The sequence below is a fragment of the Poecilia mexicana genome, unplaced genomic scaffold (assembly GCF_051168715.1).
Source record: "Poecilia mexicana isolate PSO_F unplaced genomic scaffold, ASM5116871v1 scaffold_23, whole genome shotgun sequence".
NCBI classification, from domain to species: Eukaryota; Metazoa; Chordata; class Actinopteri; order Cyprinodontiformes; family Poeciliidae; genus Poecilia; species Poecilia mexicana.
In genome coordinates this window covers 20,466,867-20,493,488 of record NW_028263392.1, presented here as the reverse complement: position 1 = coordinate 20,493,488, position 26,622 = coordinate 20,466,867, and the positions used below count along the sequence as shown (strand labels likewise).

Below are 26,622 nucleotides of genomic sequence, written 5' to 3'. Positions count from 1 at the left end.
AAATCACTTTGAAATTGTTTTACTAGTCTCTATAGATGAGGCACAGTCATTTTTTTTTCCATTTTAAATAATTTTCCATTTTTTAGGAATTTTTTTCACCAAAATTGAGGGTTTTTATTCAATAGCTTCCAGGTCATGTCACCTAATGACTCAAAATCACTTTGAAATAATTCTACCAGTCTGTATAGATGAGGCACAGTCATTTATATTCGATTTGAGTCCTTTTTATAATTTGTAGGTATTTTTATATTGGCTTCTAGGTCATCAATCAATCAATCAATCAAATTTTATTTGAACAGCACATTTCAGCACCAAGGCATTTCAAAGTGCTTTACATAATAAAAATATGAAAACACAGAGTCATGCAACAATCAAAGAAATTAAGTTAAGAACTGTCATTAAATTCGTAATTGATTATGTTTCAAATACAGCTCTAACCAGGTGGGTTTTTAGTCGAGATTTAAAGGCACTCAGTGTTTCAGCTGTTTTACAGTTTTCTGTACGTTTGTTCCAAATTTGTGGTGCATGGAAGCTGAATGCTGCTTCTCCTTGTTTGGTTCTGGTTCTGGATGCAGAGCAGACCAGAACCAGAACCAGAAGACCTGAGGGGTCTGGAAGGTTGATGCAACAGCAGATCTGTAATGTATTGAGGTACTAAACCGTTCAGTGATTTATAAACTAACAGTATTTTTCTATTCTAGTCTATGAGCTACAGGGAGTCAGTGTAGGGACTTTAAAACTGGTGTTATGTGATCTATGTTCCTGGTTTTAGTGAGAACCCGAGCAGGAGTTCTCACTAAACTTTCACCCAATTACTCTAAATCAGTGTAAATTTGTTTTAGTAGACTGGAGCAATGAGGTACGCTCATTTTTAATTCATTTTGACCCATTTTATTATTTTTTAGGCAATTTTGTATTTAAAAAATATATTTCCTATTTTCTCTTCACCTCCGTAGGCTGCCACCTCATCGTGATGAAAGGGTTTGAGTGCTGAAGTGACTCTAGGAGTTATGTTGTCAGGGGTTTCATACCCCTTGTAGGGTCACCCAATGCTAGAGGTGATGAACCAGACAAAGAGCAGCCCAAAGACCCTTTATGAAGAGCACAGTTAATGGATACAGTGTCCCCTCACCTGGACGCAGGTCACCAGGGCACCACCCTGGAGCCGGGCCTGGAGTTGGTGCTCCGTGGCAGCATCTGGTGCCAAAACACATGGAGTCTGGCCAGGCTCAGCCCACAGTGGATTCACCTTCCCATGGGCTCACCACATGTGGGCCAAAAGGGCTGGGTGCAATGTGGGATGTTAGAAGGCCGAGGGAGGGGACCTTGGCCATCTGACCCTGGGTGGTAGACTTTTCATGGGCATCACCTCTCTGGTGGGAGCCTGAGCTGGTGTGTGAGGTTGAGAGGTTCTAACTAGAAATAGTCTCATCTCATCGCATGACCCGAGATGAGAGCCATGCGCTAATTAATGGAACATTTATAAACAATCTGATATGTAGTGAGATAATGTGACGTTTCAGTTGTTGGTCGTGTTTCTATGACTTTGTATTTTTGTGTTTTTATGGTGTAAAGCTCTTTGAAATGCCTTGTTGTTGAAATGTGATATATAAATAAAATTTGATTAGATTTTTGGATTTGGGTGTTTTCTGTCTGAGGCCACGTTCTGCACAACCGGGGTTCTGAAGGGATCCATTTTGGTGGCCTTGGATCACACCTCTGCTTTTGGCAGATGATGTGGCCCTACTGGCTTCATCAGGTCGTGATCTACAGCTTTACTGGAGCAGTATGCAGATGAGTGTGAAGCGGCCGGGAGGAGGATCAGTACCTCCAGATCCAAGGCCATGGTCTTGAGCTGGAAAAGGGTAGAGCGCCTTATTTGGGTCAGGGAAGATTGTCCTGACCCAAGTGGAGGAGTTTAAGCATCTTAGGATCTTGTTCACTGTTGGAGTTCATTCATTTCTGTCTCTGTTCACCACCCATGTCCGTTAACCAGTTTCAGGACCCGACCAGAACCACTCATCGTAAATGACCTTGAGAAATAATCAGATTTGGTTATATATAAAAACAAACTTTAATGCTAAAAGATGATCCAATTCCACAAGCCATACTTATCCAAATGGAACATCATGCTTCTTATGTTACATTCACCGTCCAGCGTTGGGCCAAGTGAGGCAAAGATTGTAGCAAGTTTAGCTTTTTATTCATCTCTGCAGTCTGGACCCTCCCTAAACGGTACTCTAATCAGTTTCAGTCTGTTTACATGTCAGCAGTCACATATAAACATGGTTATGTATGCTGCAGCGTGTTAAGAGGCTAAAAGAGATGGAGGAAAATACAGAATCCATAAGAATGAGGGCAAAATGGACAGGAGATCAATAGAAGGATTGGTGCAGTAAAGTGGGCGCTGTACCAGTCTGTCGTGGTGAAGAGAGCTGGATCAAAAAGCAAAGTTCTTGATTTGCCAGTCGATCTGTCTCTACCTTCATCTATGGCATAGGCTTAAAGGTCTTGACTGAAACTAACGGCCAAAATTAGTTTTTTCCATAAGGTGTCTGGGCTCTCCCTTAGTGATAGGATGAGAAGCTCAGTCATCCAGGAGGGACTGAGAGTAGAGCTGCTGATTTTTCACTTTGAGAGGAGCCAGCTGAGGTGGGTCAGGCATCAGATTAGGATGCTTCCTTGACGCCTCCCTAGTGAGGTCTTCTGGGCACGTCCCACCAGGAGGAGGCCCCGGGGAGACCCAGGACACGCTGGAGGAACGATGTTTCTCTGCTGGCCTGGGAACGCCTTGGGGTTCCCCTGGAGGAGCTGGAACAAGTGGCTGGGGAGGGAAGTCTGGGCCTCTGCTGACCCCGCAACCCGACTGCAGACAAGGGGAAGATGATTGATTGATTGATTGATTTTTCTTCAATAGCTTATGGGTCATAAGACCCATAAGTTAATCAAAATCAATGTGAAATTATTCTACTAGACTGGATAGGTGGGGCACACTCATTTTTATTCCATTTAGCCCTTTTTATTCCTTGTCAGTGGGTCACATGAAATTTAAGCTATTAAACACCAATCTTTTTTTTTTTAATTAGTAAATTTAAATTATGTAAAACATTGATAAAGATCTAAAATGGGGAAAAATGTGGGTGCCTCATCTCTAATGATTTGTAAAACAATTTCAAAGTGGTTTTGAATCAATAGGACACGTCTTGGAAGCTATTGCAAAAACATACTAAATTTTGACAAATAAAATTGCTAAAAATAAAAAAAAAATTTAAATATGAAACAAATGACTGTGCCTCATCTATACAGGATACTAGAACAATTTCACACTGATTCTGGGTCAATAGGTCACAAGACCTTGAAGCTATTGAATAAAAATACTAAATATTGACAAAACAAATTGCTAAAAGATAAAAAAAAATATGTTAAAATGGAAAACAAATGTGCCTCATCTAAAGAGACTAGTATAATTATTTCAAAGTGATTCTGAGTCATTAGGTCACATGACCTGGAAGATATTGAAGAAAAACCCTAAATTTTGACGAAAAAAATTAATAAAAAATGGAAAATGGCTAAAAATGGAAAACAAATGTGCCACATCTAAAGAGACTAGTATAATTATTTCAAAGTGATTCTGAGTCATTAAATTGAATTTTTTTAAAAATTGAATTCGGATGCATTTTTTATTCAAATTCTGATGGCACATATTTACTTCCATACATTCTGTCTTATTAAGCAGGATTATTACATGTGATCTCTGCAAGGACAGCTGGAGACGATATTTGTTCTTCACGGTTTGCTATACACGTTCCTCCAGCTGATCCGGTCTCCGGGTTCCGTTCCTCCAGCTGATCCGGTCTCCGGGTTCCGTTCCTCCAGCTGATCCGGTCTCCGGTGACGTCACCCTGGGGTCCCTCCACCTCTCCTCGTCGCGCGGAACCCCGCCCCCTGGAGGCGGGGCTCCGCGTCACACGCGCACTATCTGTCAGTAGTAAAGCTGCTGCTGTACCTGCAGGCTGCTCGCGTGCACGCGCACGAATGAGCGGTTCGGGGGAAAAAGCCATCCACACGCAGAGCTGAAGGCGCGCATGCGTGTGTGTGGTCTTCCACCTTTCAACGCTTTGCATTTTTTTTTACCTGCAGTGGACAATTACGCACAGTCAGGCGTGCACGCTGGCGCATGCACGCCGCAGCAGCAGCGCGCGGCAGCAGCAGAGGAAGAGGCACGCGCATCCGGACCACACGCGGCAGCATTATGAAGGTAACGAGCCGCATTGTTTGTTTGTTTATTTACTGTTTGTTTATTCATCGCGAAGCGCAGGCGCGCGCCCGCTGCCGTTTTTCTGCTGGTTCTCGTGCACGAGGAAACGGCTCCGTCAGCAGATTTCCATCCGACACATGCATCCAGCAGCCCGGGCTGAGGGGCAGCGGAGGGTCGGTCACCTCCTCCAGCAGCGGCGCCGTGCGCGGGCGCGTGCGGGCCGGCGTGGAGCGGCAGCAGTGTGAGAAGCGCGTGCGCGTGTTTCCATGGTATTACCTCTTTGTCTGCCGTGATGAATGAGAGGAAGAGGAGGAGGAGGAAGAGCAGGTGGTGCGTTCAGGTGTCACGGTGATTCCCGATTCACAGGCAGCAGGTGAACTCACCTGAGCTCCGGTCACGTGACAAACACCTGCTCAGGTAACCCATGGCAACAGATCCAACAGGACCACCTGGCCAGACCCCCAGTAGATCAACTGAGTCTGCACTTCCTCCTCTGATTGGTCAGCAAGACTTTCCCCTGCTAGACTGGGATTAGACTGGGAATAAACTGGGATTAGATTGAGATTGAGCAACAGGAGAACTTCCTGTTCTGTTTTAGTAAAACCAAATTAGATGTTCAGATTGAGCATCTAAGGAACTTGAACTGGTTCTGGTTCTGTTTGACCGGGCAGGTTTTTCCTTTGTGATGTTGCCATGGTTACCAGCGTGTTGACCTGGCCTGGATCGGTTCTAATGGAGCAGAAACATTTCGGGTCATCAGAACCGTCTGCAGTGACAGAGGTTCTCCTGCCTGATCAGAACCAGGTCAGTTTGGGTTCCTGAGTGGAAACATCTCGCTGACAGAACCAGAGGTTCTGATCCCAACAGCCGTCAGCAGGACTTCAGATCTCTGATCCAAAAATCTACAACTCCAAGGAGGCAGTGCTGAGAGCAGACCGGGTTCTACCGCCGGTTCTGGATGAGGCCGCTCCTTCAGTGGTTGTGATCCGGTCCGGTTTGAATTCTGTCTCTGGTTCTGGTACCAGGTGAAGTGGATGGCTCTGTGGTTCTCCTCCAGAACGTTCCTGATGCCGAGTCGGTTCTGGTTCTGAAAGAATGAGACCAGAATTGGGCAGAACCACGGAGCTAAAGAGGTCCCAGCGCCGACCAACTGGACCCGCTCTCATCAGCGCCTCCTGCAGGCGGACTGGTTCTGATGGTCCAAACGAGTCACAGGTCCAGAGGAGTGGATCATAACTCCAGATTCTTCCTGGATCCGGAAACGGTTCTTCAGCTCAGGTCCATCTGACCCCTGACCCCTGACCTCTCCCCCTTGCCTCTGGTGAAGTCATGAGTTGTTCATGAATGAGCCAATCAGAGGCAGGCAAGTTTGTGCTGGTCCCGCCTCCCACTCAGAGTGGCCTTTGACCTCCTTATCTCTGGGCGAGAGACACGGAGAGAGAAAGTGGAACAGGAAGAGACGGAACCGACACGACGGCCGAACACACACCGAGAGGAGACTTCTCCAGAGGTAGCAGCACACACACACACAATGCTCTTCCTCTTCCTCCTGCGGTCGGATCGTTTCGCTATCTGAAATGGCCACTTTATTAGGCACGCTTGGTACCGGGTCGGGGCTCCTGTGACCTCCAGATCTGCTTCAATCCTCGGCCATTCTGCTCTGACCCTTGACCTCTAGAAGCTCTCCATTTCAGAGTTTCTCTGGGGACCTGAGGTTGTAAGTTTAAATCCCAGCAGGTCAGAGAAAGAAAGTCAGGGTTCCTGAATCCTCTCTGTTCTCCAGTCTGACCTCTGACCTCCAGAAAGTCTTCCTCACCACATCTGGAGGACAGAACTCTGCCATCTTATTGGCTCATACTCATAACTCAGCAACAGAACCTCCGACCCCATTAAACCTGGTTCTGTTCTGGTCTCAGTTCCAGCTAAGATCTTCAGACCACAGGAAGTGAGATGATTCCACTTCCTGTCTCTGTGGCTCCGTCTGTTGGGAACGTTGCTGAATGTGACTGCTGCTGCTTGTTTCCTCACTGACTTTCTTCACATATGCTCATCCATATTTAATGTAGTGTGTGTGTGTGTGTGTGTGTGTGTGTGTGTGTGTGTGTGTGTGTGTGTGTGTGGCTCATGCTGGTTGCCACCATCTGCTGCTCGCACATCGACTTTCTGCTCCCAAACAGGAAGCTCGTCCATGCAGCCATGATCCCAGAATAAAACGTCTCCGTTCCTCTCAGGAAGACGAAGACGAAGCTAATCGTCCGTTTACGGGGAGAACCCCCCTCCATAAACTCACTCACACATACACACACACACACACACACACACACACACACACACACACACACACACACACACACACACACACACACAGTGCAGCAATTACTGTAAAATCTTTCAGCTTTAGCATTAGCATGCTAACCCCTCAGGTTGGATGTTTCCCATATTTCCCATCAGCCACTTGATTTTCAGAATGATGGACATTTTTCAAGATGGCCGCTGTTGTTGAGGTGGCCATCTTCATTTCATTTTCATTACTTGGATGACCTTCATGTCTCCTCAGATGTTTTTCTGTTCATACGACTTTAAGAAAGCAGCAGAATCAGGAGCTGAGAACTTTGTCTCAGACCAGCCATCGGTTAGCATTAGCTTCTGCTACACTATATTTCATTGGCTGCTTCCGGCTGAGTGGGCGCTGGTGCGATTTTCTGCTGCTGCTCGTTGGCGTGCTTTAGCCGTTTTCGCTCTTTTTTATCGTTTTGCGATTGCCAACCGTTTGTTTCTTTTTGCACTGACTGTGTGCCGAGTCTCATCCTGGCTGCCTGTCAGCTGTGGACTGTATGTATTGGCTAACCTGTCAACGCCAATTGTTCTCATATGTTTTGCTGACTCTTTCGCTCCGTGATGTGGGTCAATCATTTTTATATCTGGATTTTGCTCCTGTGGACTCTCCTGCCTGTCCTCATTGAACCTGTCAGGTATCCTACAATACTCGTCCAATGAGCTTCTTTGACTTCTTTGCCCAATCATCTACCGGTGATGCTGCGCCTCCATCCGGACGTCGCTTTCGTCACCTCCGGTCTGCTCAACATCTGTTCTCTCAAAGGCATCTCATCCAGGATCTCCTCACTGACCGTAAGCTTGACTTTCTCTGTCTGGCTGAAACTTAGCAACAACCTCTGGATTTCTCACAGCTTAACGACGCCACCGCAGCTGTCCGTGGGCGTGGTCTCGCAATAATTCATCGCGAGAACTGGAAAGTCCTACCTGTGCGTGTGCTGCTGTCTGTAAACTCGGGACCAACTCCTACCATCATTGCTCCAGTTTATCGCCTCACAAGGACTTTTTAAATGACTTCTCTGCCTTCCTTATTCATTTGTTGCTCTTTCCCCTGATATTATTTTATTGGCAGATTTTAATATTCATATTGACAACCCCAGCCTCCCACTTACCAATGATTTTTTTGTCCTTCCTGGACAATTCAGACAGTTTGTTGATTTTTCCACTCATTTTAAAGGACATACCTTGGACTTGGTTTATAGTTCTGGATTCACCCTGTGAGCTGATGAACTCTCCTTTTCTGACCACTTTTTCTTATCAATATTTTCACTGTGTGTTTTGTCAGCAAAGACAGCCCGGCCCGTCTCCTTTAGGAATGTTAAAGACGCCCCTCGCGTGGTTTCAGTCATAGCTCTCTGGTCGCACTCAGTTCATCCAACTGTAATCATTTAATTCCCATCTATCCTCCGGGGTGTCAGGTGTTCCCCAGGGCTCTGTCCTGGACTCCTTTTCATCATCTACCTTCTCACCCTTGGCAACATCTTCCATAAATTTAACATCCACTTCCACTGTTTTGCTGATGACACCCAGCTCTTTTTATTCGCTGCACCAGATTCTTCCTCCCTCACTTCCTGTTTAGATTAAATAAAATCCTGGTTTTCATCAAGCTTCCTCAAATTAAACAGTGATAAAACCGAGTTTCTACTCATTGGCACTAAATCTACGCTATCTAAAGTCTACGCTGTCCATGATGCTTTCCCTCATCATGGACAGTCCTCTGCTCTCGCCATTCCTCAGGTTAAACATGTCATATTCGACAGCACTCTCTCCTTTCTCTTTCATATTAATAATAATATCCGGTCTCATTTCCACCTCCGTAATATTCCGTCCGCCCCTCTCCCTGCTCTCTGCCTCCATATTCTGGTCATTTCTTCTGTTGATTCCTGTAATTCCCTCCTGGTTCCCTCCTCATAAATCCATAAACTTCAACTGGTCCCAGTCTCTGCTGCTGCATCGTCACCAAAACGGCCTCATTTCACCACATCTCTCCAGTTTACAACAACTGTTTCCTTCAGAGTTCAGTTTAAATCCTGACTCCATTCGAGGTCGTTCATAACCTTTCACCTCCTTATGGGTCCGATCTGCTGCTCATCGCTACGTTCCCTTCATTCTTCCTCTTCATCATCCTCAGAGCCTCTTGTTCGCCTTGGCAATGTGGGAAAAGGAACGCTCTTCCTCCTGACATCCCTAACATCGACTCAAAGCTCATCTGTTCAGGTTTCTTCTTTCTGTAACTGTCCAGTTATTTTATGGTTTTGTGTCTTGAAGCCATTTTTACTGTTTAATTTGTGATTGAATGTTGTAAATCAGGGGTGTCAAACTCCAGCCCTCCACTGTCCTGCAGTTTTTAGAGAAACATCTACAGGCTGCAGGCCAGCCGGCCTCAGGACTGGAGTTTACACCTGTGCTGCAAAGGGTCTTTGGGTGTTTTGAAAGGTGCTGGCAAATAAAATGCATTTTTATTATTAATGCTAACCAGTGGCTTAGTAGATTAGCATTAGCTTTTGCTAACTATGTGTTAACGATTCAGTGCTAGCGGAGTTAAGAACATCTGGGCCCAGTCGGGTTCTGGTATCCACCTCTGAAAGGTTTCAGTGAAACTTTCAGTTAGCTGCTGCGCTAACAGAGAAGCTGCTTTGCTGCAACATGCTAAGGATCTGGAAAAACTGCAGACTGACCAGAACCAGAACCAGAACCGTCTGCTTGGCAGACAGGTGCTGCCTTAGTGCCTTCGACCAAATATTCTGCAGCTTCTGGTTCTGTTCATCAGCCTGTTGGTCTCTCCATGGTTCTGGAAGAACATGGACTGGTTTCCAACCGGGTCAGTTCTGTTGGTTCCCTTTTGTTCCGTCTGTTAATGATCTGCAAACTGCAGACTGATGGAGGGGTCAAAGGTCAGCAGCTTTAAATATGACTCATACTGGACGGGTTCTGAATTAGGAACTTAACTGATCTGAACAGTTCTCTGATCTGAACAGTTCTCTGATCTGAACAGTTCTCTGATCTGAACAGTTCTCTGATCTGAACAGTTCTCTGATCTGAACAGTTCTCTGATCTGAACAGTTCTCTTTCAGATCGTTGGTTCCAGCCTGACTGCGATGCTGAAGGTCTGTACTGAGCATGCTCAGTAACCAGCTGTTCCCTCTGTCTGCAGCTCAGCAGCCATGTCTAAAGCCACGGTGAAGAAGCTCCACTGGCGCTCCAAGGTACGGCCTGACCTTTGACCCCGGGCTCAGCGTCTGGACTGCCTGTCCCTGAGCTCTGGTTTCCTGTGTGCAGGTCCAGGAGAGCTTCGTTCCGCTGGGCGCCGGCTCCGGCTCCGGAGAGCTGGGTCTGGCCATCGGAGGCGGAGCTGATTATGGGGAGTTTCCCTTTGTCACCGCCGCCCCGGGGGGCGGGGCCACGGTGGGTGACATCATCCTGGAGATCGGGGGGACGCCGGTGTTGGGGATGACGCTGGGCGATGTCCGAGGAGTCCTGAACTCTTGTCCTCATCCAATCAGAATCAAGACTGTGTTCCCAGGTGAGATGATGACGTTCTGGTTCAGCCCAGTTAAACCAGTTAAAGCATGCACAGTGTTTACCAGCTCCAAACAAAAGAACTCTGTCTATAACGTTCCTGAGCAGGAATAACTGTAAGGATACATGTGTGACATCACTATGACATCACTTCCTGTCTGGTTGTCAGGTTCCTCTCTGTGTAAAGACCTCAGGTTGTACCTCAGCAAGTGTTTCACTCCAGGCTCCATGGACAGTCAGCTGCAGCAGCTGATCAGGGAGAACCTGTACCTGCGCGCTGTGCCGTGTAAGACGAACCTGGACACACACCTGGACACACACTAAACACACACCTGGATGCTCCCTGTTAAATTCTGTACTGATGTAACTCAGATTTAATCTGAGGTCATAGAATGTGAAGCAGCTCAGATTATAAAGATTTCATGAAAATCAGACAGAGTGAGACCTCTTTCAGATTACAGTTCTTTACACTGAGTGAACATCTGTAAGTGAGTCTGATCACCATGACAACTCATGACCTCCCAGCATCCTGTGGGCAGGTACGACCCGGCAGCCGCGGGACGGCGAGATCTCAGGTGTGGACTACAACTTTGTGTCCATCGAGGAGTTCTTCTCTCTGGAGGAGTCCGGAGCGCTGCTGGAGAGCGGCAAGTTCAAAGGTACGGAAACCAACCACAGGGGAGGGAAACTGGTGTACCGGCCCTTTAAGAAGGCAGGTAGCATGTAGCACTGCTGCAGCTGGATTTCTTTCTTTCTGCGAAACAAAACAATAAAAGGATTTAGTCTCTAATCCTGGAAACCTGCAGAACAGAAACCTAGAGCCCAACACACACACACACACACACACACACACACACACACACACACACACACACACACACACACACACAAAGGTACATTAGAATCTCCACCGCTGCATATTAATCTGGCAGGATTAAAAACTGAAATAGAAACAGCTGCTTCTGGGGGAACTGTGATATCCTACAGGGGGCGCTGTCAGCATCCCAGTGTTCCCAACCCTCAGGACTAGAAGGATGACCTTTTGACCCGACAGGTCCAGTTCAGATTTCAGAACCATTCAGATCCAGTTACTGTCGCTGTAACCCTGACTTCAGTTCAGTCACATTCTGACCTGTCCTCAGTAATCAGGGTCTTACCAGGCAGAGCAGATTAGGATTAAATGGAAGCTAAGGAGCTAGCCACTTTCACTGAGTCCTTCCTCCTGAACAAGCATGAGGCGACAGTGGAGAGGAACGACTGACCCCGCCTTGTTTTCATCCAACCACAGGGAACTACTATGGAACGCCCCGCCCCGTCCACATCGGACCGGAGAGCCCTCCAATCACATACCAGGAACACCGCAACCTGCTGAGGAACTTCCGGACCCGGAGCAAGTCTCTGAGCAATCTGGAGAAAGCCGTGGAGGAAGGAGACAACAGCGAGGATGACGGCGTGCCGTCAGGTAGGGCGCCGCCAAGCTCCGCCCACCGCTGTAGGCCAGGTCGGGCCGTAACCGAGCCGCTCTCCGCTCAGCCCTGCCCACGGCGCTGCCGCTCAGCCAGTCGTGGGACTCGACAGTCAGGAGTCGGGAGGGAATGGAGAACGGAGCTGGAGGAAGAGGAAGAGGAAGAGGAAGAGGAGGACCTCCACTTCCTGAGAACTGGGAGCTGGCCTACAGCGACTCAGGAGAGCCATACTACATCAAGTAAGAAACCAGTCAATAGTCAATCAAACCAATTACCTAATTACCTGAATTATCAGGTTCATTACTGGATCCAACATGGCAGCTGCTGGACCTGGATGAGGGCCGGCCCAGTCACACCTGGTCCTCAGCCAGCAGGGGGCAACAACCCACTCACCAGTAGGAACCAGTCAGATGTTTGAGCTAGTCTTGTTGTTGCAGTGCCACCTTGTTTTGGATGTTTCTCCCAAAAACCCAAAAAGCTTACCACATCCAGATTAAACCAGTTGAAGCTGACGCTAATGACCGTTAGCTTCTACAGTTAATCTGCAGACCATGTGCGCCCACAAATCAATGCCGCCCTCGGTAACTGCCCATCTGGCCACGTCTACTGCTCATGCAGAATCACACACCTTCAAAGTGAACATTTCAACCACATGGGGGCGCCACTGCAGCCTGTTCCCAGAAGGTTTAATATGGAGTAAAGCAAGGGGGCGCTGTGATGGCAGGAGATCCACACCACTGATCCCAGTAAGCACCATTCAGACCAGTAAACGGACCAGTAGCCTCCTCAGCGCCGCGCTGCCCACCGAGCCATCAAGACGCAAAGCTTCATTTCCTCACATTCAGAACTGGATTACAGGTTTACAATCAAACATGATGAAGATGATGCTGATGATGATGTCATAGATGAAGAAAATGTTTTTCTGTTTTTCAGTCATGTCTCAAAGACGACCAGTTGGGTGGATCCTCGAACGCAGAGCAAGGAGTCGACGTCTGCCACAGAACGTAGCGAATCATCATTCTTTATTTTTCATTCAGCATGTGGAGAATTACAGTCTGCTATAGATATCCACTTGATACAAACGTGTGGCTTGTAGCTAAGCTTCCTGTCTGGAGCTAAGCTTCCTGTCTGGAGCTAAGCTTCCTGTCTGAAGCTAAGCGTCCTGTCTGAAGTTGTGCTTCCTGTCTGAAGCTAAGCTTCCTGTTTGGAGCTAAGCTTCCTGTCTGGAGCTAAGCTTCCTGTTTGGAGCTAAGCTTCCTGTCTGAAGTTGTGCTTCCTGTCTGAAGCTAAGCTTCCTGTTTGGAGCTAAGCTTCCTGTCTGGAGCTAAGCTTCCTGTTTGGAGCTAAGCTTCCTGTCTGGAGCTAAGCTTCCTGTCTGGAGCTAAGCTTCCTGTCTGGAGCTAAGCTTCCTGTCTGGAGCTAAGCTTCCTGTCTGAAGCTAAGCTTCCTGTCTGAAGCTAAGCTTCCTGTCTGAAGTTGTGCTTCCTGTCTGAAGTTGTGCTTCCTGTCTGGAGCTAAGCTTCCTGTCTGGAGCTAAGCTTCCTGTCTGGAGCTAAGCTTCCTGTCTGAAGCTAAGCTTCCTGTCTGAAGTTGTGCTTCCTGTCTGAAGCTAAGCTTCCTGTTTGGAGCTAAGCTTCCTGTCTGAAGCTAAGCTTCCTGTCTGGAGCTAAGCTTCCTGTCTGAAGCTAAGCTTCCTGTCTGGAGCTAAGCTTCCTGTCTGGAGCTAAGCTTCCTGTTTGGAGCTAAGCTTCCTGTCTGAAGTTGTGCTTCCTGTTTGGAGCTAAGCTTCCTGTCTGAAGTTGTGCTTCCTGTTTGGAGCTAAGCTTCCTGTCTGAAGCTAAGCTTCCTGTCTGAAGTTGTGCTTCCTGTCTGAAGTTGTGCTTCCTGTCTGAAGCTAAGCTTCCTGTCTGAAGCTAAGCTTCCTTCTGGAGCTAAGCTTCCTGTCTGAAGTTGTGCTTCCTGTCTGGAGCTAAGCTTCCTGTCTGAAGTTGTGCTTCCTGTCTGAAGCTAAGCTTCCTTTCTGGAGCTAAGCTTCCTTTCTGGAAGCTAAGCTTCCTGTCTGAAGTTGTGCTTCCTGTCTGAAGCTAAGCTTCCACTCTGAAGCTAAGCTTCCTGTCTGGAGCTAAGCTTCCTGTCTGAAGTTGTGCTTCCTGTCTGAAGCTAAGCTTCCACTCTGAAGCTAAGCTTCCTGTCTGGAGCTAAGCTTCCTGTCTGAAGCTGTGCTTCCTGTCTGAAGTTGTGCTTCCTGTCTGAAGCTAAGCTTCTTGTCTGATGTTGTGCTTCCTGTCTGGAGCTAAGCTTCCTGTCTGGAGCTAAGCTTCCTGTCTGAAGCTGTGCTTCCTGTCTGAAGTTGTGCTTCCTGTCTGAAGCTAAGCTTCCTGTCTGAAGCTAAGCTTCCTGTCTGGAGCTAAGCTTCCTGTCTGAAGTTGTGCTTCCTGTCTGAAGTTGTGCTTCCTGTCTGAAGCTAAGCTTCTACTCTGAAGCTAAGCTTCCTTTCTTGAGCTAAGCTTCCTGTCTGGAGCTAAGCTTCCTGTCTGAAGCTAAGGTTCCTGTCTGAAGTTGTGCTTCCTGTTTGGAGCTAAGCTTCCTGTTTGGAGCTAAGCTTCCTGTCTGAAGCTGTGCTTCCTGTCTGAAGCTAAGCTTCCTTCTGGAGCTAAGCTTCCTGTCTGAAGTTGTGCTTCCTGTCTGGAGCTAAGCTTCCTGTCTGAAGTTGTGCTTCCTGTCTGAAGCTAAGCTTCCTGTCTGGAGCTAAGCTTCCTTTCTGGAGCTAAGCTTCCTGTCTGAAGTTGTGCTTCCTGTCTGAAGCTAAGCTTCCTGTCTTGAGCTAAGCTTCCTGTCTGGAGCTAAGCTTCCTGTCTGGAGCTAAGCTTCCTGTCTGAAGTTGTGCTTCCTGTCTGGAGCTAAGCTTCCTGTCTGAAGCTAAGCTTCCTGTCTGGAGCTAAGCTTCCTGTCTGGAGCTAAGCTTCCTGTCTGAAGCTAAGCTTCCTGTCTGAAGCTAAGCTTCCTGTCTGAAGCTAAGCTTCCTGTCTGGAGCTAAGCTTCCTGTCTGAAGCTAAGCTTCCTGTCTGAAGCTAAGCTTCCTGTCTGGAGCTAAGCTTCCTGTCTGAAGCTAAGCTTCTTTTCTTGAGCTAAGCTTCCTGTCTGGAGCTAAGCTTCCTGTCTGAAGTTGTGCTTCCTGTCTGGAGCTAAGCTTCCTGTCTGAAGCTAAGCTTCCTGTCTGGAGCTAAGCTTCCTGTCTGAAGTTGTGCTTCCTGTCTGGAGCTAAGCTTCCTGTCTGAAGCTAAGCTTCCTGTCTGGAGCTAAGCTTCCTGTCTGGAGCTAAGCTTCCTGTCTGAAGCTAAGCTTCCTGTCTGAAGTTGTGCTTCCTGTCTGAAGCTAAGCTTCCTGTCTGAAGCTAAGCTTCCTGTCTGGAGCTAAGCTTCCTGTCTGAAGCTAAGCTTCCTGTCTGGAGCTAAGCTTCCTGTCTGAAGTGTCTGAAGCTAAGCTTCCTGTCTGAAGTTGTGCTTCCTGTCTGAAGTTGTGCTTCCTGTCTGAAGCTAAGCTTCTACTCTGAAGCTAAGCTTCCTTTCTTGAGCTAAGCTTCCTGTCTGGAGCTAAGCTTCCTGTCTGGAGCTAAGCTTCCTGTCTGGAGCTAAGCTTCCTGTCTGGAGCTAAGCTTCCTGTCTGGAGCTAAGCTTCCTGTCTGGAGCTAAGCTTCCTGTCTGGAGCTAAGCTTCCTGTCTGGAGCTAAGCTTCCTGTCTGGAGCTAAGCTTCCTGTCTGGAGCTAAGCTTCCTGTCTGGAGCTAAGCTTCCTGTCTGAAGCTAAGCGTCCTGTCTGAAGTTGTGCTTCCTGTCTGAAGCTAAGCTTCCTGTTTGGAGCTAAGCTTCCTGTCTGGAGCTAAGCTTCCTGTTTGGAGCTAAGCTTCCTGTCTGAAGTTGTGCTTCCTGTCTGAAGCTAAGCTTCCTGTTTGGAGCTAAGCTTCCTGTCTGGAGCTAAGCTTCCTGTTTGGAGCTAAGCTTCCTGTCTGGAGCTAAGCTTCCTGTCTGGAGCTAAGCTTCCTGTCTGGAGCTAAGCTTCCTGTCTGGAGCTAAGCTTCCTGTCTGGAGCTAAGCTTCCTGTCTGAAGCTAAGCTTCCTGTCTGAAGTTGTGCTTCCTGTCTGAAGTTGTGCTTCCTGTCTGGAGCTAAGCTTCCTGTCTGGAGCTAAGCTTCCTGTCTGAAGCTAAGCTTCCTGTCTGAAGTTGTGCTTCCTGTCTGAAGCTAAGCTTCCTGTTTGGAGCTAAGCTTCCTATTTGGAGCTAAGCTTCCTGTCTGAAGTTAAGCTTCCTGTCTGAAGCTAAGCTTCCTGTCTGGAGCTAAGCTTCCTGTCTGGAGCTAAGCTTCCTGTCTGGAGCTAAGCTTCCTGTTTGGAGCTAAGCTTCCTGTCTGAAGTTGTGCTTCCTGTTTGGAGCTAAGCTTCCTGTCTGAAGCTAAGCTTCCTGTCTGAAGTTGTGCTTCCTGTCTGAAGTTGTGCTTCCTGTCTGAAGTTGTGCTTCCTGTCTGAAGCTAAGCTTCCTGTCTGAAGCTAAGCTTCCTGTCTGAAGCTAAGCTTCCTTCTGGAGCTAAGCTTCCTGTCTGAAGTTGTGCTTCCTGTCTGGAGCTAAGCTTCCTGTCTGAAGTTGTGCTTCCTGTCTGAAGCTAAGCTTCCTTTCTGGAGCTAAGCTTCCTTTCTGGAAGCTAAGCTTCCTGTCTGAAGTTGTGCTTCCTGTCTGAAGCTAAGCTTCCACTCTGAAGCTAAGCTTCCTGTCTGGAGCTAAGCTTCCTGTCTGAAGTTGTGCTTCCTGTCTGAAGCTAAGCTTCCACTCTGAAGCTAAGCTTCCTGTCTGGAGCTAAGCTTCCTGTCTGAAGCTGTGCTTCCTGTCTGAAGTTGTGCTTCCTGTCTGAAGCTAAGCTTCTTGTCTGATGTTGTGCTTCCTGTCTGGAGCTAAGCTTTCTTTCTGGAGCTAAGCTTCCTGTCTGAAGCTGTGCTTCCTGTCTGAAGTTGTGCTTCCTGTCTGAAGCTAAGCTTCCTGTCTGAAGCTAAGCTTCCTGTCTGAAGCTAAGCTTCCTGTCTGAAGCTAAGCTTCCTGTCTGAAGCTAAGCTTCCTGTCTGGAGCTAAGCTTCCTGTCTGGAGCTAAGCTTCCTGTCTGAAGTTGTGCTTCCTGTCTGAAGTTGTGCTTCCTGTCTGAAGCTAAGCTTCTACTCTGAAGCTAAGCTTCCTTTCTTGAGCTAAGCTTCCTTTCTTGAGCTAAGCTTCCTGTCTGGAGCTAAGCTTCCTGTCTGAAGCTAAGCTTCCTGTCTGAAGTTGTGCTTCCTGTTTGGAGCTAAGCTTCCTGTTTGGAGCTAAGCTTCCTGTCTGAAGCTGTGCTTCCTGTCTGAAGCTAAGCTTCCTTCTGGAGCTAAGCTTCCTGTCTGAAGTTGTGCTTCCTGTCTGGAGCTAAGCTTCCTGTCTGAAGTTGTGCTTCCTGTCTGAAGCTAAGCTTCCTGTCTGGAGCTAAGCTTCCTTTCTGGAGCTAAGCTTCCTGTCTGAAGTTGTGCTTCCTTTCTGAAGCTAAGCTTCCTGTCTTGAGCTAAGCTTCCTGTCTGGAGCTAAGCTTCCTGTCTGGAGCTAAGCTTCCTGTCTGAAGTTGTGCTTCCTGTCTGGAGCTAAGCTTCCTGTCTGAAGCTAAGCTTCCTGTCTGGAGCTAAGCTTCCTGTCTGGAGCTAAGCTTCCTGTCTGAAGCTAAGCTTCCTGTCTGGAGCTAAGCTTCCTGTCTGGAGCTAAGCTTCCTGTCTGGAGCTAAGCTTCCTGTCTGAAGCTAAGCTTCCTGTCTGGAGCTAAGCTTCCTGTCTGGAGCTAAGCTTCCTGTCTGAAGCTAAGCTTCCTTTCTTGAGCTAAGCTTCCTGTCTGAAGTTGTGCTTCCTGTCTGGAGCTAAGCTTCCTGTCTGAAGCTAAACTTCCTGTCTGGAGCTAAGCTTCCTGTCTGAAGTTGTGCTTCCTGTCTGAAGCTAAGCTTCCTGTCTGGAGCTAAGCTTCCTGTCTGAAGCTAAGCTTCCTGTCTGGAGCTAAGCTTCCTGTCTGAAGTTGTGCTTCCTGTCTGGAGCTAAGCTTCCTGTCTGAAGCTAAGCTTCCTGTCTGGAGCTAAGCTTCCTGTCTGAAGCTAAGCTTCCTGTCTGAAGCTAAGCTTCCTGTCTGAAGTTGTGCTTCCTGTCTGAAGCTAAGCTTCCTGTCTGAAGCTAAGCTTCCTGTCTGAAGCTAAGCTTCCTGTCTGGAGCTAAGCTTCCTGTCTGAAGCTAAGCTTCCTGTCTGGAGCTAAGCTTCCTGTCTGAAGTGTCTGAAGCTAAGCTTCCTGTCTGAAGTTGTGCTTCCTGTCTGAAGTTGTGCTTCCTGTCTGAAGCTAAGCTTCTACTCTGAAGCTAAGCTTCCTTTCTTGAGCTAAGCTTCCTGTCTGGAGCTAAGCTTCCTGTCTGGAGCTAAGCTTCCTGTCTGGAGCTAAGCTTCCTGTCTGAAGCTAAGCTTCCTGTCTGGAGCTAAGCTTCCTGTCTGAAGCTAAGCTTCCTGTCTGGAGCTAAGCTTCCTGTCTGGAGCTAAGCTTCCTGTCTGGAGCTAAGCTTCCTGTCTGGAGCTAAGCTTCCTGTCTGGAGCTAAGCTTCCTGTTTGGAGCTAAGCTTCCTGTCTGAAGTTGTGCTTCCTGTCTGAAGCTAAGCTTCCTGTTTGGAGCTAAGCTTCCTATTTGGAGCTAAGCTTCCTGTCTGAAGTTAAGCTTCCTGTCTGAAGCTAAGCTTCCTGTCTGGAGCTAAGCTTCCTGTCTGGAGCTAAGCTTCCTGTCTGGAGCTAAGCTTCCTGTCTGAAGCTAAGCTTCCTGTCTGGAGCTAAGCTTCCTGTCTGGAGCTAAGCTTCCTGTTTGGAGCTAAGCTTCCTGTCTGAAGTTGTGCTTCCTGTTTGGAGCTAAGCTTCCTGTCTGAAGCTAAGCTTCCTGTCTGAAGTTGTGCTTCCTGTCTGAAGTTGTGCTTCCTGTCTGAAGTTGTGCTTCCTGTCTGAAGCTAAGCTTCCTGTCTGAAGCTAAGCTTCCTGTCTGAAGCTAAGCTTCCTTCTGGAGCTAAGCTTCCTGTCTGAAGTTGTGCTTCCTGTCTGGAGCTAAGCTTCCTGTCTGAAGTTGTGCTTCCTGTCTGAAGCTAAGCTTCCTTTCTGGAGCTAAGCTTCCTTTCTGGAAGCTAAGCTTCCTGTCTGAAGTTGTGCTTCCTGTCTGAAGCTAAGCTTCCACTCTGAAGCTAAGCTTCCTGTCTGGAGCTAAGCTTCCTGTCTGAAGTTGTGCTTCCTGTCTGAAGCTAAGCTTCCACTCTGAAGCTAAGCTTCCTGTCTGGAGCTAAGCTTCCTGTCTGAAGCTGTGCTTCCTGTCTGAAGTTGTGCTTCCTGTCTGAAGCTAAGCTTCTTGTCTGATGTTGTGCTTCCTGTCTGGAGCTAAGCTTTCTTTCTGGAGCTAAGCTTCCTGTCTGAAGCTGTGCTTCCTGTCTGAAGTTGTGCTTCCTGTCTGAAGCTAAGCTTCCTGTCTGAAGCTAAGCTTCCTGTCTGAAGCTAAGCTTCCTGTCTGAAGCTAAGCTTCCTGTCTGGAGCTAAGCTTCCTGTCTGGAGCTAAGCTTCCTGTCTGAAGTTGTGCTTCCTGTCTGAAGTTGTGCTTCCTGTCTGAAGCTAAGCTTCTACTCTGAAGCTAAGCTTCCTTTCTTGAGCTAAGCTTCCTTTCTTGAGCTAAGCTTCCTGTCTGGAGCTAAGCTTCCTGTCTGAAGCTAAGCTTCCTGTCTGAAGTTGTGCTTCCTGTTTGGAGCTAAGCTTCCTGTTTGGAGCTAAGCTTCCTGTCTGAAGCTGTGCTTCCTGTCTGAAGCTAAGCTTCCTTCTGGAGCTAAGCTTCCTGTCTGAAGTTGTGCTTCCTGTCTGGAGCTAAGCTTCCTGTCTGAAGTTGTGCTTCCTGTCTGAAGCTAAGCTTCCTGTCTGGAGCTAAGCTTCCTTTCTGGAGCTAAGCTTCCTGTCTGAAGTTGTGCTTCCTTTCTGAAGCTAAGCTTCCTGTCTTGAGCTAAGCTTCCTGTCTGGAGCTAAGCTTCCTGTCTGGAGCTAAGCTTCCTGTCTGAAGTTGTGCTTCCTGTCTGGAGCTAAGCTTCCTGTCTGAAGCTAAGCTTCCTGTCTGGAGCTAAGCTTCCTGTCTGGAGCTAAGCTTCCTGTCTGAAGCTAAGCTTCCTGTCTGGAGCTAAGCTTCCTGTCTGGAGCTAAGCTTCCTGTCTGGAGCTAAGCTTCCTGTCTGAAGCTAAGCTTCCTGTCTGGAGCTAAGCTTCCTGTCTGGAGCTAAGCTTCCTGTCTGAAGCTAAGCTTCCTTTCTTGAGCTAAGCTTCCTGTCTGAAGTTGTGCTTCCTGTCTGGAGCTAAGCTTCCTGTCTGAAGCTAAACTTCCTGTCTGGAGCTAAGCTTCCTGTCTGAAGTTGTGCTTCCTGTCTGAAGCTAAGCTTCCTGTCTGGAGCTAAGCTTCCTGTCTGAAGCTAAGCTTCCTGTCTGGAGCTAAGCTTCCTGTCTGAAGTTGTGCTTCCTGTCTGGAGCTAAGCTTCCTGTCTGAAGCTAAGCTTCCTGTCTGGAGCTAAGCTTCCTGTCTGAAGCTAAGCTTCCTGTCTGAAGCTAAGCTTCCTGTCTGAAGTTGTGCTTCCTGTCTGAAGCTAAGCTTCCTGTCTGAAGCTAAGCTTCCTGTCTGAAGCTAAGCTTCCTCTCTGAAGCTAAGCTTCCTGTCTGGAGCTAAGCTTCCTGTCTGAAGCTAAGCTTCCTGTCTGGAGCTAAGCTTCCTGTCTGAAGTGTCTGAAGCTAAGCTTCCTGTCTGAAGTTGTGCTTCCTGTCTGAAGTTGTGCTTCCTGTCTGAAGCTAAGCTTCTACTCTGAAGCTAAGCTTCCTTTCTTGAGCTAAGCTTCCTGTCTGGAGCTAAGCTTCCTGTCTGGAGCTAAGCTTCCTGTCTGGAGCTAAGCTTCCTGTCTGAAGCTAAGCTTCCTGTCTGGAGCTAAGCTTCCTGTCTGGAGCTAAGCTTCCTGTCTGGAGCTAAGCTTCCTGTCTGGAGCTAAGCTTCCTGTCTGGAGCTAAGCTTCCTGTCTGGAGCTAAGCTTCCTGTCTGGAGCTAAGCTTCCTGTCTGAAGCTAAGCTTCCTGTCTGGAGCTAAGCTTCCTGTCTGAAGCTAAGCTTCCTGTCTGGAGCTAAGCTTCCTGTCTGGAGCTAAGCTTCCTGTCTGAAGCTAAGCTTCCTGTCTGGAGCTAAGCTTCCTGTCTGGAGCTAAGCTTCCTGTCTGGAGCTAAGCTTCCTGTCTGGAGCTAAGCTTCCTGTCTGAAGCTAAGCTTCCTGTCTGGAGCTAAGCTTCCTGTCTGAAGTTGTGCTTCCTGTCTGAAGTTGTGCTTCCTGTCTGGAGCTAAGCTTCCTGTCTGAAGCTAAGCTTCCTGTCTGGAGCTAAGCTTCCTGTCTGGAGCTAAGCTTCCTGTCTGGAGCTAAGCTTCCTGTCTGAAGCTAAGCTTCCTGTCTGAAGCTAAGCTTCCTGTCTGAAGCTAAGCTTCCTGTCTGGAGCTAAGCTTCCTGTCTGAAGTGTCTGAAGCTAAACTTCCTGTCTGAAGTTGTGCTTCCTGTCTGAAGTTGTGCTTCCTGTCTGAAGCTAAGCTTCTACTCTGAAGCTAAGCTTCCTTTCTTGAGCTAAGCTTTCTGTCTGGAGCTAAGCTTCCTGTCTGGAGCTAAGCTTCCTGTCTGGAGCTAAGCTTCCTGTCTGGAGCTAAGCTTCCTGTCTGGAGCTAAGCTTCCTGTCTGGAGCTAAGCTTCCTGTCTGAAGCTAAGCTTCCACTCTGAAGCTAAGCTTCCTGTCTGGAGCTAAGCTTCCTGTCTGAAGTTGTGCTTCCTGTCTGAAGCTAAGCTTCCTGTCTGGAGCTAAGCTTCCTGTCTGAAGTTGTGCTTCCTGTCTGGAGCTAAGCTTCCTGTCTGGAGCTAAGCTTCCTGTCTGGAGCTAAGCTTCCTGTCTGGAGCTAAGCTTCCTGTCTGAAGCTAAGCTTCCTGTCTGGAGCTAAGCTTCCTGTCTGAAGCTAAGCTTCCTGTCTGGAGCTAAGCTTCCTGTCTGGAGCTAAGCTTCCTGTCTGAAGCTAAGCTTCCTGTCTGGAGCTAAGCTTCCTGTCTGGAGCTAAGCTTCCTGTCTGGAGCTAAGCTTCCTGTCTGGAGCTAAGCTTCCTGTCTGGAGCTAAGCTTCCTGTCTGAAGTTGTGCTTCCTGTCTGAAGTTGTGCTTCCTGTCTGGAGCTAAGCTTCCTGTCTGAAGCTAAGCTTCCTGTCTGGAGCTAAGCTTCCTGTCTGGAGCTAAGCTTCCTGTCTGAAGCTAAGCTTCCTGTCTGAAGCTAAGCTTCCTGTCTGAAGCTAAGCTTCCTGTCTGGAGCTAAGCTTCCTGTCTGAAGTGTCTGAAGCTAAACTTCCTGTCTGAAGTTGTGCTTCCTGTCTGAAGTTGTGCTTCCTGTCTGAAGCTAAGCTTCTACTCTGAAGCTAAGCTTCCTTTCTTGAGCTAAGCTTCCTGTCTGGAGCTAAGCTTCCTGTCTGGAGCTAAGCTTCCTGTCTGGAGCTAAGCTTCCTGTCTGGAGCTAAGCTTCCTGTCTGGAGCTAAGCTTCCTGTCTGGAGCTAAGCTTCCTGTCTGAAGCTAAGCTTCCACTCTGAAGCTAAGCTTCCACTCTGAAGCTAAGCTTCCTGTCTGAAGTTGTGCTTCCTGTCTGAAGCTAAGCTTCCTGTCTGGAGCTAAGCTTCCTGTCTGAAGTTGTGCTTCCTGTCTGAAGTTGTGCTTCCTGTCTGGAGCTAAGCTTCCTGTCTGGAGCTAAGCTTCCTGTCTGGAGCTAAGCTTCCTGTCTGAAGCTAAGCTTCCTGTCTGGAGCTAAGCTTCCTGTCTGAAGCTAAGCTTCCTGTCTGGAGCTAAGCTTCCTGTCTGGAGCTAAGCTTCCTGTCTGAAGCTAAGCTTCCTGTCTGGAGCTAAGCTTCCTGTCTGGAGCTAAGCTTCCTGTCTGGAGCTAAGCTTCCTGTCTGGAGCTAAGCTTCCTGTCTGAAGCTAAGCTTCCTGTCTGGAGCTAAGCTTCCTGTCTGAAGCTAAGCTTCCTGTCTGGAGCTAAGCTTCCTGTCTGGAGCTAAGCTTCCTGTCTGGAGCTAAGCTTCCTGTCTGGAGCTAAGCTTCCTGTCTGAAGCTAAGCTTCCTGTCTGGAGCTAAGCTTCCTGTCTGAAGCTAAGCTTCCTGTTGCTTACAGTTCCAGAGTTCACAGACCAGCCGAGCCAACTTAGAGGTTACTCCATTCACACCCGGCTCTCCAAAGGTCCTCGAGGTTTCGGCTTCAACATCGTCGGAGGTAGTCGCCCTCAGGAGTTTCTGCAGGTGTACAGCGTCACACCTGGAGGACCGCCCACCCTCAGTACAGGTAATTGCATGACCAGGTACAAGGGCAGTAAGGCAGTCTGTTGTCAGAGGCAGCAGGTTCAGGGCAGATTAATTCAGCTTTTGTTTAAGAAGGTCCAGTCAGAACCAATAGGAACGTCTACCACTGAGCTGACCCATTTGTGTGTTGTGATTCTGCAGCGGACATCTTGGTCTACATCAATGACTGCTGTGTGCTGGGTCGCTCCCACAAGGAGGTGGTGGAAATGTTGAAGGCGGTCCCAATGGGTCAGAGTGTGGATGTGGTTCTGAGGAGAGGATACCCCATGCTCTACAACCCGGACGGCTGTCCCAAACAGAATCTGGAGGTGGTACTGCCGCCACCCGCTCCGCTTGCACACCAGAGACTTCAGCGATTCATCTGCAGCAAAAATCATTCATTATTTCTGTTTATCATTTATAAACAATAATCAGAACCTGAATGCGCCATGTAGACACCATGTAGAATGGTGTGTTCAGGGTCTGTTTGGTTTCTGCAGTGTAATGTTTTTTCTGCTATGCAGCCTCAGACTCCCAGCGATTCCTCCAGCCAGAGCAGAGGCCTGTCGCAGCTCACCTTCAGCCGGACGCTGGACGCCAACGGCAGCACGGCAGGTCAGAGCTGTCGCTCCAGACGTCACCAACACCAGCTCAGTTCTGGTTCTTCTGAAGAATTGATCAAACGCCTTCCAACATCAGTGTATTCAGAGCGGTCAGTTCTGAAATGTTGTGGTTGTCTCCAGGTCCAGCACAAACTCCGCCCTCTTACGCCACTCAGCCAATGACAAATGGCCTGGCTGGACCTCCGACCCCCACGTCCTCGGAGGCGTCGCAGGTCCCCCCTCCATACGCAGACAGGACTCCACCCAGTCACAGCGATTCTGACGGCGGTCAATCAAACACTGGAACTCGGAGGTCAGAGCTAGCGTTAGCATTGGTAGCTGTACTAGATAAAAACAGTGTCATGTGTTTTAGGTGCTGATATTAGCTGTGTTAGCATGATAGTAGTATTAGCTATGTTAGTCTTAGCAGTGTAGATATTTGTAAATGTTTGTGCAATGTTAGCTTTAACAATTTAATGTGACACAATGTCAGGTGTTTTTGTTGACAACCTTAGCAGTGATACTATTAGCAGTTTCAGGTGTTAGCAATATCCCAATATTGTAGCATTAATAGCACAAATAGTGTTTAGCATCAGTGTTGGCCTTGTTTACTATAAGCAACATTTAGTTTTATGGGGGTTAGCAATCCTAAAACGTAAGCACCAACAGTGTCATCATAAGTCTTATTTAGCATTAGCGGCTTTGACATTACTAGTTTTAATAAATTACTGCTAAACATGTAGCATGGTTAACAGTTTCTTCCATATAACTTTCTCTCTGGTGTTCAGCTGATGGTAAACTGGTTTTAGCATCGTTGACTTTGTTGTGTTTGTTCTCTCCGTTCTTCACGCTCCTCCTACTCTTCCTCACAGGTCTTCTCTGATTCGCTACAACAGCAGCACGCTCCCCGCCCTCTCCTCTTCCTCACTCCTCCTGCACCAGAGCTCCAAGTCTTCAGAGAGCGACCTGTCCACATCCACTCTCCCCAACGTCTCCTCGTCCTCCCATGTGTTGTCCAAGCTGCCCCTCACCCAGATTGATTTGGGTCTTCTCCAGGACTTCAGCGTCAGCAGCAGTGACCCCGCCTCCTCCTCCGCTCCTCCTTCTGCTCCCGCTCAGCGCCAACAGATGCCTCAGACTTCCTTCTCTGCGCCACCGCCCAGAGACGTTCCCCCCTGTGGCTTCAACGGCTGTCCAGCAAACCACGCGCTGACCCCATCGTCCTCCAGGGGGCCCGCAGGTCTGGTGCTGCCTCTGGGGTCACCGGGGTCAGCGCATCGAGGAGAACTGGTCCCAGTGGCTCTGGGTCACAGTGAGAGCGGTGGCTTGGGGTTCAGCGTGACGGCGGGAGGTCAGGGAGGCCAGCAGGCGGTGGTGAGGCGGGTTTGGGACCGGAGGCAGTGTCCCTCGCTGCAGGCCGGAGACGTGGTGATGAAGATCAACGGAGCCGACGTGCAGAGCCTCAGCTTCACTCAGGTGAGACATCGACACAGTGGCCAGCAGCTAAGGTCACACACGAACCCTCCTGAACCAAACCTGAGATTCATAAAATAATCCTACCTGAGATTCCTGAAGCTCCAGGTTCTGAAGAGGAGCTGAAGACGAGGAGAGCTGTGGAAGGGTCCAAAAGGAAGCAAAAGTCACAAAGACATCCAGTTAGCAGCCATGTTAGTGGCCATGTTAGCAGTGATATTAGCGGCCATGTTGGCGGCCATGTTAGCAGTGATATTAGTGGCCATGTTAGCAGTGATATTAGCGGCCATGTTGGCGGCCATGTTAGCAGTGATATTAGTGGCCATGTTAGCAGCCATGTTAGCAGCCATGTTAGCGGCCTTGTTAGCAGTGATATTAGCGACCATGTTAGCAGCCATGTTAGCGGCCATGTTAGCAGTGATATTAGCGGCCATGTTAGCGGTCATGTTAGTGGCCATGTCAGCAGCCATGTTAGCAGCCATGTTAGGAGTGATATTAGCGGCCATGTTAGCAGTGATGTTAGCGGCAATGTTAGCAGCCATGTTAGTGGCCATATTAGCGGCCAGGTTAGCAGTGATATTAGCAGTCATGTTAGCAGACATGTTAGCGCCCATGTTAGCAGCCATGTTAGCAGTGATATTAGCAGCCATGTTAGCGGCCATGTTAGCAGTGATATTAGCAGTCATGTTTTGTCTGCAGGTGCAGAGGGTCCTGCAGGAACACACCAAGCAGGGGGAGGTGGTGCTGCTGGTGCATCGAGGAGGTAGGATGATCAGATCACTCAAGGTCTGGTGTTTCACTGTGGCTCATCTTGGAACACCAGCTAGTTAGATATCTCTGTCCCCCAGGTCCCATCTCCTCTCCTCTTGTGACTCCTAACCTCTACAAGCCTCTCTCCTCCCCTCACGTCCTGACCACGCCCTCCACTCCCTCTTCTGCTGACCTGCCTTCCACTGATGTCCCCCTAGGTGGAGTGCCTCCTCTCAGCCAGGCCGGTTTGGGCCTGGAGGTGCCTGCAGGGACCCACCAAGGTAGCCCCTCCCCCACCTGCTGCTGCTAGAGAGAGAGAGATTGATTGATTGATTGATTCCTCACTGCTGCACCTCTTCCTCTTCAGGTTCTCCTGCTCAGACCTCCAATGACCCGCCAGTCTCCTCCCTCATCCAGAGCACCAGCTTCCTGGACTCGGTTCCCGTGACGTTGACCTTGGAGCCCCGTGACCTTCAGGGCGTGGAGGACGGCGGCGGTCCTGTCCGGGGGGGAGGAGCCAAAGATGGAAGAGGTGGAGCCAAGATGATGGAAGTAGAGCTGAGGAGGCGGCCGGGCGAAGGCTTCGGGTTCGTCATTGCCTCCCAGGAAGTGAGTGGAGGTGAGTGATGTCATTGCTGATGTCATCATCTGGTTCTGGCTCTGGACCGATTCTGGTCCTGTTCAAAGTTTTTACAAATGTCTGCTTCCTCTGGAGGTTGGAGAGAAACAAAATAGAATCTACAACTAAAACAAAAAAACAAAAAAACTGGATTAAAATCAAACAAAGAGATCCAGCAAAACCATCTG

At 48.6% G+C, this 26,622-nt stretch overlaps 1 protein-coding gene across 2 annotated transcripts in view; it reads left to right on the top strand.

Moving 5' to 3' along the window:
* The first annotated feature begins 5,607 nt into the window (after positions 1-5,607).
* magixa (MAGI family member, X-linked a) overlaps positions 5,608-26,622 on the top strand; it is a 33,623-nt gene continuing 12,608 nt past the window's right edge. Inside the window, exons 1-16 of one of the 2 annotated variants that reach the window (XM_088003187.1) lie at positions 5,608-5,768; positions 9,747-9,798; positions 9,872-10,115; positions 10,281-10,397; positions 10,651-10,770; positions 11,400-11,573; positions 11,645-11,816; positions 12,511-12,581; positions 22,827-22,994; positions 23,153-23,319; positions 23,515-23,605; positions 23,734-23,905; positions 24,465-25,068; positions 25,765-25,828; positions 25,914-26,096; positions 26,183-26,434. In XM_088003187.1, the coding sequence (XP_087859313.1) occupies positions 9,757-9,798; positions 9,872-10,115; positions 10,281-10,397; positions 10,651-10,770; positions 11,400-11,573; positions 11,645-11,816; positions 12,511-12,581; positions 22,827-22,994; positions 23,153-23,319; positions 23,515-23,605; positions 23,734-23,905; positions 24,465-25,068; positions 25,765-25,828; positions 25,914-26,096; positions 26,183-26,434 (2,641 nt within the window). In that variant the 5' untranslated portion in view covers positions 5,608-5,768; positions 9,747-9,756. The remainder of the gene's footprint in view (positions 5,769-9,746; positions 9,799-9,871; positions 10,116-10,280; positions 10,398-10,650; positions 10,771-11,399; positions 11,574-11,644; positions 11,817-12,510; positions 12,582-22,826; positions 22,995-23,152; positions 23,320-23,514; positions 23,606-23,733; positions 23,906-24,464; positions 25,069-25,764; positions 25,829-25,913; positions 26,097-26,182; positions 26,435-26,622) is intronic. The other variant, XM_088003188.1, reaches the window with a different exon arrangement.